Source organism: Lissotriton vulgaris, chromosome 10 (assembly GCF_964263255.1).
Source record: "Lissotriton vulgaris chromosome 10, aLisVul1.2, whole genome shotgun sequence".
Taxonomy (NCBI): domain Eukaryota; kingdom Metazoa; phylum Chordata; class Amphibia; order Caudata; family Salamandridae; genus Lissotriton; species Lissotriton vulgaris.
The window spans coordinates 1,136,419,627-1,136,432,209 of NC_141698.1; the positions used below are offsets into that span (position 1 = coordinate 1,136,419,627).

Genomic DNA, 12,583 nt, shown 5'->3' on the forward strand with positions numbered 1-12,583 from the left:
CCTGGGGCTCTGTCTGGTCATCCTGTCTGTTGGGGGTGGAGGGGGTTGTTGGTCTGTGCTTCACTTTGGCCCTGGCTGCTCCATTCTGTATTCCATCGGTTTTATTTCCCATTTTTCATATGGAGTCAAAAAAAACTCACGCTGGGCTGACTAACGTGCGTTTTTTTGCCGCTAATGGGCCTTTTGTTAGTTTTTGCCCGCTAACGCCAGAATTTATATCGCCTTCACGCTAGTGATACCAACAGTTTTGCCCGCGGCTCCCTGAAACTATCGCCATGCAGTGAAGTTAATGCCAGTCCTTGTACATAGGGCCCAAAGTGCGTCGTAAGTGTAACACTGCCCACAGCATTACCAACTGTTTGTTTTGTCAGAACCTGGTCATGGTGACAGTAGTCACCCATGATAAAAGGAGTACCAATTTGAATATTTCTCTGGTGTGCACCTGAGATGGGCACTCAGTTAGTCAGCATAATAATCCGAAAATAAACAAACCAAGGCGTTTTGCTTTTTTCATGTGTGCTGCCTTGTGCAGCACACATGGGAAAAGCAAAACCAAGGAGAAATAAAGCAATCCTCCCCGTTTCGCCAGGTTAAGACCAGGTTTTCCCTGGTCTTAATAGTGGTGCTGCCTCGTATTTACTTAGTAAATAAAGGGCAGCGTAAAAGTCAATGGGTATTGCAGTGGAACGCCACCACAGCACCTTTTGCCCACCCCTTTCACGCTAAGTATAATGTGAAAGGGGGCTTTATTTACAAGCCAGCATTAAGCCACGTTAAGTGGCTTAATGCTGCCTTGAAAATAAGGCGAAGCCCGTATCACTACAGGAACATCGTAAAAAGTGACGTTCCCGTGGTGATAGGGGCTTGTACATATGCCCCAAAGTGTCTTGAATTGCTCTTAAAATCCATGGGGCAGATTTACAAGCCCCTTGCACCACCGGTGCATCACTTTTTGTGTCGTACCGGTGGCGCATTTAACTGCTCCATATTTACAAGGACAGGAAAAGCCACTATGTGTGACTTTTCCTGTCCTTGTAAATATGGCCCCTGTGCATGAAGCACTTTGCTTTAAAGGGGTGGTCCATGGGTGTTGCTCTGGGTGTTCCCATGCAACACCCATGGAACCAGACACATTTCCAGATTTACGTGGAATCGTAAATCTGGAAATGCACGTGAATGCTCCGCCTTCCTAGGGGAGGTGTAGGGATGAGCAACAAGGAAAAATGTATGCATTTCTCTGTGTTTTCTTTTGCTCTTTCTATGCGGGCTGCATTCTGCAGCACATATGGAAGGGGAAATCGCCTGTGATTGTTTTTGTTCAAGAAGGGTTCCCTTTCTGCACATTAACAATCATTGAAAAAAAGGACGTTTTTCAACTTCTACGTGTGCTAATGCAGCACACAGAGAAGTTGAAAAACTGCATTTTTCACATTGTTTTTGGGCTGGAAGGCAACCTTTCCTGCACATAAACAATCTCCCCACGACGCAGGCATCCATGCACCATGGTGCAAGGGTGCCGGTGCCGACGCTTAGCAGCAGTTTGTGCTCCAGCGCACGGGGAAGCACAGAGATGTACCATATTGTTGTAAATAAGTCGCATCCCTGTGCTTTGCAAGTGAGTCAGTGCGGCACAGCCAAACGGCTTGCGTTCCACACTGAGTCACTTTCTTGTAAATCTGCCGCTTTGTTTCCGTCATATTTCAGAGTTACCACAAACGTGCTTAATTTGTGCTTTTTTAATCGCCCATGGTGGGAGGGCTGAAGTAAATGCCTTTCAAAGGTGGAAAGAAGAAAGGAACCAACTTCCAACTTTGAGGCCTGTAATGGAAGGACTATCCCCGTGGTGGAAAACATGAATACACTGTTCCCAAACACTGAATTATATTATGAATACAATTCAATATTCAAAATGTACCTGTCATTAGATGCGTCACATGACATTTCCGGAAGTGCGCCTGGGAACCTGTGACTGGAGCAGCTTCCTGGCCTTGCTTCTAGAAATTTTTGTTAAATAGGTAAAACAATGTTTTAAAAAATATATTTTATAGCCAAGGAGTAGATTACCACTCAAAGTTTTACGCACTGTTGTGTATCTCAGGTCCAAATCTTTGACAGCGCTTTGTAGACTTGAGACTTTTTGAAGCTGAGGATGTTCACAAGAAAAGCATTGTAAACACCAGCTTTTGAGAGGTCTCTCTTACAAACACCCTTGTAACTGGGCCTTATACTCAGCCCGAATCCAAGTGTTGTTCAAGTTTTAAATGTAGATGAAGGTATATTTGCACTCTCTCCTGGTGTCCACAGGCCAAGTCCTCTCCAAGACTCCAAGGGGCTTATTGTCAAGGGAAACATCGCCGCTTTTTCGGCACATAGCGCCGAAAAAGCAGCGATTTTTTAATCAACCTATTCACAAGGACACGCTAACAAGCGTTGGCACGTCTTTTCTTGCGATTTTGCATGTGAGCGATCAATATCGCTAATGACATGCAAAGTAGGCGTTCCTGAGCACAACAACATGGGAATACTCGCTAACACAGTTTCGCGATATTTACAAGCCATGCAGCAGACCCGTGCAATGCGATAAAAATAACCACGCTAACTGCGGTTATCGCAGGAATGTAACATCTGCTTTTAAATTTACTTAGGCATACTGATAATGGGAGGTGGCTTGCCGGGTTAGGTCCACACTCCCCTATCAGCAAGCTTCTCCTTAGCGCTGTGAAATCATTGCTGGATTTCACGTGCAATGCCTTACAATCGGCCCCTATCGCTTGATTTACATCGCCTATTAGCAAAACATTGATAATACGTCACTAACACAGCGATATAATCCAGCGATAAAGTATATCGCGCTAAGCACGGTTTGCGATAATTATTGCATCTCCTTGATAATATGCCGCCCAGACTGGTGCTCTCTCCTCATGGTGCAGCCCCCCTAACCCTCTCTCCTCTGCCCCCTGCTCTGTTCTCAGGATTCATCTCAGGGTGGAGACAGACTTCTCAGTCTCCGATCCGTAGTAAGGAGCCGAACCATTCAACTTGTAAACCTTGAGTAACATCTCATCTTTTCATTTAAAAACACTTTTCTCTCCTTGCAGAGGTGAACAGCCCAAGAGGTACCACACGTTTCCGAAACATCTATAGACAAATTCAATGTATGCACTGATCAGCACTGCCCACTCCCTCCAGGGGAGCTGACTTGAATATGTGCAGGTATCACAGAGACAAGGGCATCAAAGTCACCCCATACTGGCACCTACCGAAGTGATCGTCGTGCAGATGCCAGGCACAGGGCACAGGCTTCGGGGCAGTGCTGGGTAGGTGGGTAGACATACAGAGAGTCCGTATGGATGGTGCTTGAAGGCCAGCACCCCTCTTCAGCACCCGCATGGTGCCAGCGTACACACGTGCCATCCGGACACACCACATCCTGCCCTGAGGGGACACAGAAAAAAATGACTCACAAGGATAGCAGTGGCACACTGACTGACTCTGCCTTTTGGGGTCCTAAGTGCTGTAAAAGGCTTATGCCAGATGGTTCCCTTGTACCGAATGCCCAGTGTACCCACCCTGGAGAGGTGCCCAGTACCTCTGCTGCACAGGTGTACCCTGTTAATCCCATTTACTATATTGCCTAGTACCTCTCCAGGACAGGTATGTTGTGTGCAGCACGGCTGACCTGATAATGCACCCATTACATACAAACCGGGCCTCATTGTATATCAACACAACGGGCACTAACTCTTTCGAGTGCGTTAGAATGGGGCGTAGCGCCTAGAGAACTAATATTCTGAATGGTGACGTCAGTTAACAGGCATGTTCTTGTGTGCGAAATCAGCATATTATTTTAGCAGCAGGTTGATATTAGTTGTGCAAATAAAAAAAAACAGCAAAGCCATGAGAAATCTTCCTATCTGATGTCCAGAGAAATGCTTGCAGTGATTAGCAATGCAAGGCCATCCGGCCTCTCGCCGAACCTTTTTGGAAGGAAGAAGTGTCACGTGGCCCATGGGGACATAGTCGTCTTCACTAAGTTAGCATGAGCACGCTGCAGCTTGCCCACTCATTTGCACACGGTACTACATGTCTTTATTTTTGCAATACTTTCTATGTCAGTTTTCACACGAGAACTTGTCGCTGTGTTCACACTCTGCAGGTTCCTGGAAGTTTGACTGAACATTGTGAGCAAGGTCGAACAACAGCGCCCCTTGTTATTTTGTTCTAGCCAGGCCTTAGCACCTAGACAAAACATGTCCATGCAGCTGATGTTTAGACAAGCGTACTTTGGTTTTATTGGAATACAAGAATAGGTAGCACCTACTTGAAGAGGGACCTTTCCAGGGAGAAGAACAAGACAGCACCTGTGATGTAGATCTACCATCTATAGGCGAAGGTCTGAGGTCTAATCATACTGCTCCTTAGCAAGGGGAGGGAGTCAAGGCTGTATTGTCTTTTCATGATGACATCGCTCCTCTTGATTTATGGACTAGTTGCTATACTGACTGTATGTATACTATGCATTTTCCTGCTTGTTGTGGCACGTATACTGCATGTTAGGGCGCGTTAGTCAAAATAAATATTTTAAACTGTTTCGTGTCTCTGTCAGATTTTATTGTGGACAAGTACACGAGTGCGAGCGAAAGGGTGTGTCTTGTTACCGCGATTCCTGAGAGATCTGGGGTTGTGTGTTCTGGGGGTGTCTAAATGTAAATGTGTAAAGACCTTATGTGAAGTGACCATACAGGAAGTGATGTCACAGGAACCGAGCCCACAACCCCATCCTGACTTTTTTAACAATCAAATCTGAGGTTTATACCTTGTAATTCATATGAGATCAAATTCAACTGGATATAATAAAAAGTTAAAGTGCTGTTGCAGTAAGGGTTGGTCATAATAACTTACTTTACATTAAACAAACCACAGAAATTCACTGAAAAAAGGGTTAAAGTGACATTAAAGTTAGGTAAAAATGTCAGCATAAATGTAACATTTTAAAGTTTAAAAATTACTGAAGTGCACCAGTTATAGTTTCATGAAGTAACCATATTTTGCACGCACAGCGTTGCATCAATGATGTAATCTTCGATGTCATCAGAGATATTATGAATGATGTAATTGAACATGTCATGAGTGATATAATATGGGAAGTCATAAGCAGTGCATGGTAAAAGGGAGAGTTATAGCTCAGTTAACTACAGCCAGTAAACTTTTGTGAAATATGTGAATTTGGCACCGGGGTGTTCCTCGCCCGCACCCTTTTCTAGCAAGGCATAGGGGGCCAGGATATCCCCAGCCTGCCCCCTGTCTGCCCTTGTATGAGTTATTTTTTCAGGACATGGAGACTCCCTGAGGCCTAAAATGGCTGCCAGAGTTCTCTGTTGCATCTCTAGATAGCTATACATGTTGAACCTTCATTTTCTCAAAATCTACTGACTGGATTTACACCAAACAGTAAAAGGAGTGCTTTCTGGGTTATATTCTAGCTTTCTGCCCAATTTTAAGTAATTTCATTCCTCTGTTTTTGCTGTAGCTGTTTCAATTTTTCCTATGGCAAATTTCAACTGGAAAATGTGTTTTCAGACCCCTCCCCTTTCTTTTTCCCTGCTCTCCGCTTCACAGATCCCCTGAAACTTCCCAGGAAGGAGTGGAGGTGGATGAACTTTTTTGGGGAAAGTTTCTTGAAGATTTAACAAACGTTGCTAAAGCTATTAGCAAACTGAAAGATCCGTTGCCGATGGAAACCTGTCCCTGTCTGATGAATTCAGTCAGGTGTACAACACATGTATTTGTGTCTAAATTTCTTATTTCATTTTAATTGTCAATGTACAGCCGTCTATATTTAAAAAAAAATGTTTTTACTACTATGTAATTCTTTGCAAAATATGTACATAATCAAGCCCAAGTTCAACCCTTTCGTTTCGCCCGTCGGCCAACGGCTGTCACGAGCACTACCTCCGTAGTGCTGCGCACGTCCGTTGGCCGACGCGGCCCCACCCACTTAATGGAATGCCCGCACCACGACTGAATTGCCGCTGCAGTTAAGGGGTTAACTTAAACAAAGGAATGCGCAAAGTTATTTAAGGTCTGGCCTATAGACTGCCTCAGCTGTTTAGCCTACTTTGTATAGAAAAATAATAAATAAAGAAACAAATAATTTAAAAACATAAATCATAAATAAAAAAACATGCATATATAGATATTAAAAGGGGCTTTGCATCAACCTTGTCTATGCATTGATCTTCTCTACTATCTTTCAGACATTGTCTCTGCCCCTCTTTGCATACATCCTGGGTAAATGGGTCAACCCACTTCAGCCACTGGCTCTCTACCCCCCTGAGGGATTACATGTGCATATCTGCTTAAAGAGAGCTGTTCTTCAGAGCCATGGCGGGTGGGATAGCACTTTGTCTCTTTTAGGTCTCGCCTACGACAGCGCATGCATAGTCACTTGCAAGATATTTCTTAGCCTCCTCCACAAGTCAATGGCACAAGCTCAGTGATGTCGCGCACATGCAAAATGCACAAGTGCACAACAAAAGCAAAACAAAAACAGCGCTCACCCAAAATGGTTATCCTTGCTTTGGGGCATTCAAATATTGAACCGAAAGAGATCAAGCAGCAGAACTCCCAGATCACCAAGACGAAAGGTATGAGTCAAACCTTCACTAATTCTATTTCAGGACCAGAGGCTCCGATTATTGCTTCTTTTTCGTTACTGCTATAACACAGCAGCCAATGAAAAACCTTTTAACTTTACATAAAATGACATTTTTCTATAATGCTTTATCATCAAAGACCACTTATGTCCCTGTAGACCATATGAGAGTCACTATTTCCTTTCTAAGAGCCTCTTTCTTTGCTGCTCGCGGCTGATTTAAGTGCTATTCAGTGTCGTTTGCTTTTCAATGCAATATGAGTAATTGGTCTATAATTAATACGTAGTTAATGTGATCAGCTGTTTCCCCCGTGCCCTGGGCCCGAGGGAAAGAGATGACTGAATGTTGTCCTTTTAACATTGTGACATCCTCTGAGCGTTTGTTCCCTGCGTGTGGTGCGCGTGTCTTGCAGCGCGAGTGTCTCGGGCCTTCCCGTTGGTCCGGGCGCAGCACCGACTTTGTTTTCAAATTGTGTCCCTTCTCCGGGGTCTTCTGGCACAGTGGTCTCCAGCGTAACAACAATCAGAGCCGTCACTAATGGGGCCTGATCTTAACCCCTTCGCTGCGGCGGCTATTCCGCTGCAGCGCTAAGGGGGCGGGGCGGCCGCGCGGCGGTTCCGTGCTTGTGACGGAACCGCTCCGTCACGGCTTGCGGGTGAGCTGTGCTTGTGACGGAACGGTTCCGTCACGAACCCGCCCGCCCATTATTTCGTCAGCGCAGGCGCGGAATTCGCGCCGCACAGGCACGGCGAGCGGGCCGTGACGGAACCGTTCCGTCACAAGCACAGCTCACCCGAGGCTTGTGATGGAGCGGTTCCGTCACAAGCATGCAAGGGGTTAATTGAACTGTGCGTAGCCCAATTTTCTGGCGGTTTTGGGCTACGCACGTCCATACTGATACTGAGTATTTCCTCACCAGCAGGGCCGGACTGGGAACCAAAACCGGCATTGGCAAAGTGTTCGGCCATCACCCTTCCCCCACCCCCCCCCCCATCTCCCCCGGGGGTTGTGGGTGCCGCCAAGCTCTTTGCCAGGGCCGGTTTTCGCCTGATTTTGTTACAGGGCCGATTTTGCAGCTATGCTACAAAATCGTCCCTGTAACAAATACGGCCCCCAGGGGCCAAAAACCGCCCCCCCCCCCCCCACCTGTGCGGCGCTCCGGGGGATTGCCCGGTGCCTGCTACGGCCAGTACTGCCCTGCTCACCAGAGCACACATTTAAATACTCTGTAATCACTGCTTCCTCAAGGCAGTGTGGGGATAATCTTACCTGGTGTGGCTGTAATAATTAGCTGCCCTTAGAGTATGAACTGTGTTTCTCCTTTTCTTTCAATTGGGTGCATGTGGGGTTGGCTTCCCCCTTGCTGATCCTTGATTGAATAGACTCGCCATTCTTCAGGAATTTGAGTAACAGCTGCATGAGAATGGAAGACTGGGCCCCCTTTGAGGAGAAGAAGTACAAATCCTACTGTGAGGAACAGGGACCTGCCTTGGGAGACAAAGTCAAAGCGCAAAGAGAAAGCTCAAACTGACACAGACACTACTGAGACAGATTCTACCCAGTAAGATCATGGTGAACCACCCAAGAAGAAAAAGGCGAAAACATCTGCCTAAGTCATACTGAGTGTTCCCCCTCTAAGCCCCGCCAACCCCTTTACCTTCAACCCCGCAGATATCGTACATCCACGCTTTTCGGATTGGGCCGCGGTGCAAGAAGTCTCTGAATACCCTCATAAGAATATAAGGAAAGGGTTTGATAAAGAAGTGCGCAATCTCCTTTGGGCGGAATGTCCCAGACTCAAGATAACTTATAAGGTGGCTGACACCCCAGATATAGACCCCAGCATGCTAACCTTCCTGAAAACGTTTGCGAAGGATCCCAAAAAGGTTCAAGACTGCGTTTGGCGTGGCTGTCAGGACAAGTTATTGTACTTGGCTGGGACTGTAGCTAAGATTTTAGAAATGACATTTGTAGCAAAAGAGCCTGCTACTCCTGTAGATCCTGACACATTGGCTGGCTGGACAAAACAAGCAATATGCTTATTGGGGAATGCAAATTGTGCCATATCCATGGAACGGCGCAAGTCACTTCTTACGAGAATGATCTCTAACCTCACTGAGCTGGCCTCGGCCGAAGAAGGGCCATTGGGGAAGGCAATCTCTTCGGGGATAAATATGTGTAAGATGTGTCTAAATATGTGGGTACATTCATGTCATTAGATAAAGCCCAATCTAATATCAAGAGGGTCTTCCAGGTGGGCCTTCTTAACAGTGCTGGGCGAGGTAGGAGACGCTGCCAGGCCATCCCCATTATCAAGGTCCCCCCAGAGGTGGATACGACAGAGGTGCCTGGGACTCCACCAGACGGCCTTGTACCCCACTTAACAAGGGTTCTCCAAATGCTGTTTCAACAGAGCGGGATTCCAATCCAAGAATTCCACAGGTAAAACTTATCGATACCTCAGGTTTGCCTTTGAGGGGGGTCGCACTCAGTATTTCTCCCACACTTGGAGGGTTCTGTCACAAGATGCATGGATTTTAGAAATGATTCAAGGGTTGCACCTGGAGTTTTACTAGACTCCCCACCCAGAGTCATACCCGCGAAAGCTAACTTTTTCCCAACAAGAGTGTGATTTTATAGGTACAGAAATAGAGGATCTGCTGCAGAAATGCACAGTGACTTATTGCGACGACGACACGCGTGGCTTCTGCAGCAATGTCTTCTTGGTCCAGAAAAAGGGAGGTGGTCACAGATTGGTTCTGAATTTAAGGTCTTTTAAGCACTTCATACTGTACAAACACTTCAAAATGGAGGGCATCCATCTGTTGACAGATCTGCTGTGAAAAGGGGACTGGATGGTCTGATGGGACTCAAGGATGCAGAGCTAAAGATACCCATCTGTCCTCCCCACTGACGTTTTCTTCAATTCCAGTGGAGGAACAGGTGGTTTGAATATTTGGCCCATCCTGTCAGGCTTTCTTAGGCGCTATGGTGTTTCACCAAGGTGATAGCCCATCTCAGAGAAAAGGGAATACGCATGAGAGTGTATCTCGACGATATTCTCAACATGGCACAATCCCAGTCATTAGCCAGTCTTCATTTACAGATTACAATAACGCTCCTGCATGAGTTGGGCTTTGTCATCAGCAAACGCAAATCAATCCTCTGCCCATCTCAGACGATAGATTTCCTTGGGTTTGTCATCAACTCTTATTTGAAACAAATAAGACTTCCAAAGAGCAAATTACGAGATCTTAAGGAGGACTTGCCATTTGTCCTATCTCAACAGGTAATGTCTCTGCGGGTAATTGCCCATATAGTGGGACTGTTGAATTCCTCAAACCAAGATATTTCCGGGACTACTCCATTACCGGGCTCTCCAAAGACTGAAAATTCAACATCTCCAGAAAGGCCTGTTTTATACAGATCTAGTTCCTTTAACACAGGAAGTGAGGGAAGAAATCCACTGGTGGTTGGGACATGTGGAGGAGTGGAATGGCAGACCCATCTTCGGATGTCAACCAGAAGTGATAATAGAATCAGATGCCAGCTGATGGGGTTGGTGTGCACATTGCAGAGATATATCGACAGGCAGCAGGAGGTCTCGCTAGGAATTATCTCTCCACAACAACTGTCTAGAGTTGTTGGCAGGATTGTTTGTGATACGAACTCTATCTCCCAAACAAGGTTCTTGTTGCATCCTTCTCAGGTTGGACAACATTTCAGCGGTGAGATAAACCAACAAGTTGGGAGGTACAAGGTCGTCCCTGCTGGTGGAGATGGCCAAAGATTTTTAGCATTATTGCCTGAACCACCAGATCTCTGTGATAGCAGAGAACATCCCAGGGCAATGCAATGTGATCACGGACTGGAACTCCAGGTATCTGATGGACTACAGTGACTGGAAGCTCCACCTACGATTGTTCCAATGGATACAGGCATTGTAGGGCCCCTGTGCGATAGACCTGTTTGTCTCCCGCTTGAACCGCCAGTTAGTGGCGTTCTTCAGTTGGAGGCCAGATCCATTAGCCAGGGTGATGGACGCGTTCACCCAGGACTTCTCAATGACTTTGAACTATGCATTTCCTCCGATCATTTTCACTGGCAGAGTAGTAACCCAGATAACCCGGTAGATTGGGGAGATAGAACTGGTGACACCAATGTGGAAATCCCAGCCTTGGTTCCCAGATCTGTTGGAAATGGCCGGGGATTATCCCCCACTCCTTCCTTGGTCACAGACGATGCTCCGGGGCCCTCACGGAGCACTGCATGCGATGATGCTGTTGGGCAGTTGTCCATGACGGCATGGAGGCTTTCTGGCAACAGTGGGAGATGCCAGGCATCTCGGACACGGCTTCGAACTTCACTCAACAGGCCTTGGCACCTTCTAACAGGAAGATATATTTCTCAGTCTGGCGATGCTGGGAACGTTCGTGCTTGGAACTGCACGTGGACCCCCTGGGGGTGGAATTATCCCATAATGTGAACTTCCTATCAGACAAGGCTTCAGCTGGCTTATTTAACCAATTGGCGAATAATTTTCAATCTGCCATACCGGCAGGTCATAACCAAGTGGATGGGAGACCGGTGGATATGCATCCGGTGGTGCCTAAGTTACGTAAAGGCATCAGAGTGGCGACCCCTCATAGAGCTAAGTATTCATATCTATGGGATGTATATTTGGTCCTAGCTTTTTTTGACAGATGGCCGGATAATGCCATGTTCTCCAGGAAACAATTGTCAGCTAAATGAGGCATGCTTTTATGTCTCTCTACCTGTAGACGCACTTCTGATGTGCGAGTCCTGGACTTTACAGGTAGAGTTTTCACTCCGGAAGGAGTTTCTTTTACCATAACTGGCAGGACTGACAATAAAGTAACTCCACCATCTAGGTTAGTGTAAGATGAGCTTTTATTTGAGACCAAGAGTTCACCCCCCGCCCCTGGGCAGCTGCAAGCCTCAAGCTACCACTGATAAACGTGGACCTCTCCTCCGATTGCATTGCCAGAGCTCTAATACTGACTAATGGAAGACCAGCCCTTCCACAGGGGGCAGCCGCAACACGTGCCTGTGTACTTCTGTAACTGGGCAATCATGAAAAGGACCTTTAACCCCTCTCCTGTGAACCCTGCTGAAGAAACGCCTGCCTCGAGCTCCATGCACGTGAAGAGCCGAGGCTGGTGGGTGGGTGGTACCCCAGTGGTCTCACATCTCTAAGTGTACCATGCGCCCCCTCCAGGCAGGGCTCATGATGACTGTGGCAATGTCGGACTGGAGGGGTGGGGGGCCCGGGAGACAGGTGTGGTGCCCACGAGCAGAGCGGGTAGAGAGCCGGCCAGGGCAGGGGCATGCTTTTCACACATAGGACCTCATTTATGAAAAGTGACGCATCGCTGCGTGAAAACAGCGATGCGTCACTTTTCATTGCGCCCCCCTTGCGATACCAATGATGCGTCATATTTACAGTATGATGCATCTTTGCGCAAGGAGTTACAGATACGTCAGTGCAAAAGTGACGCATTGCTGGAGTGTGTCACAAAAGTGACGCAACTCCAGCAATGCGTCCTTTCACATGGCGCAAGCCCCATGTGAAAGGGCTTGCGTCAGTCTTACGCCTGCTGTGAGGCAGGCGTAAAATATTGACGCATTTGCACTCTAGAAGTGGCACAGTGAAATCTTATAGATTTCACTGCGTCACTTCTACGACCCTTTCTTGCGTCAATACGCCCCCCTTGTATACATTATACCTGGCGCAGGTATAATGTGACGCAGGGGTTTACAAAGTGACGCATCTACCTAGATGCGTCACTTTGTAAATATGGCCCAACAAGGCGCATTTTTACGCCACTGGTGCGTCTCAAAAAGGGACGCGCCGGCGGTGTTAAAGTGACGCACAGCCTCATAAATGAGGCACATGGGGCCTCATT

The 12,583-nt window shown here is 47.0% G+C and overlaps 1 protein-coding gene across 3 annotated transcripts in view; it reads right to left on the minus strand.

The window, feature by feature from the left end:
- The window catches only part of LOC147689454 (trimethyllysine dioxygenase, mitochondrial-like), a 273,486-nt gene that overhangs the window by 192,674 nt on the left and 68,229 nt on the right, over window positions 1–12,583 (minus strand). For all 3 annotated transcript variants that reach the window (XM_086942231.1, XM_086942232.1, XM_086942233.1), the window contains exon 2: window positions 3,261–3,435. In XM_086942231.1, coding sequence (XP_086798357.1) covers window positions 3,261–3,429 — 169 coding nt within the window. In that variant the 5' untranslated portion in view covers window positions 3,430–3,435. The remainder of the gene's footprint in view (window positions 1–3,260; window positions 3,436–12,583) is intronic.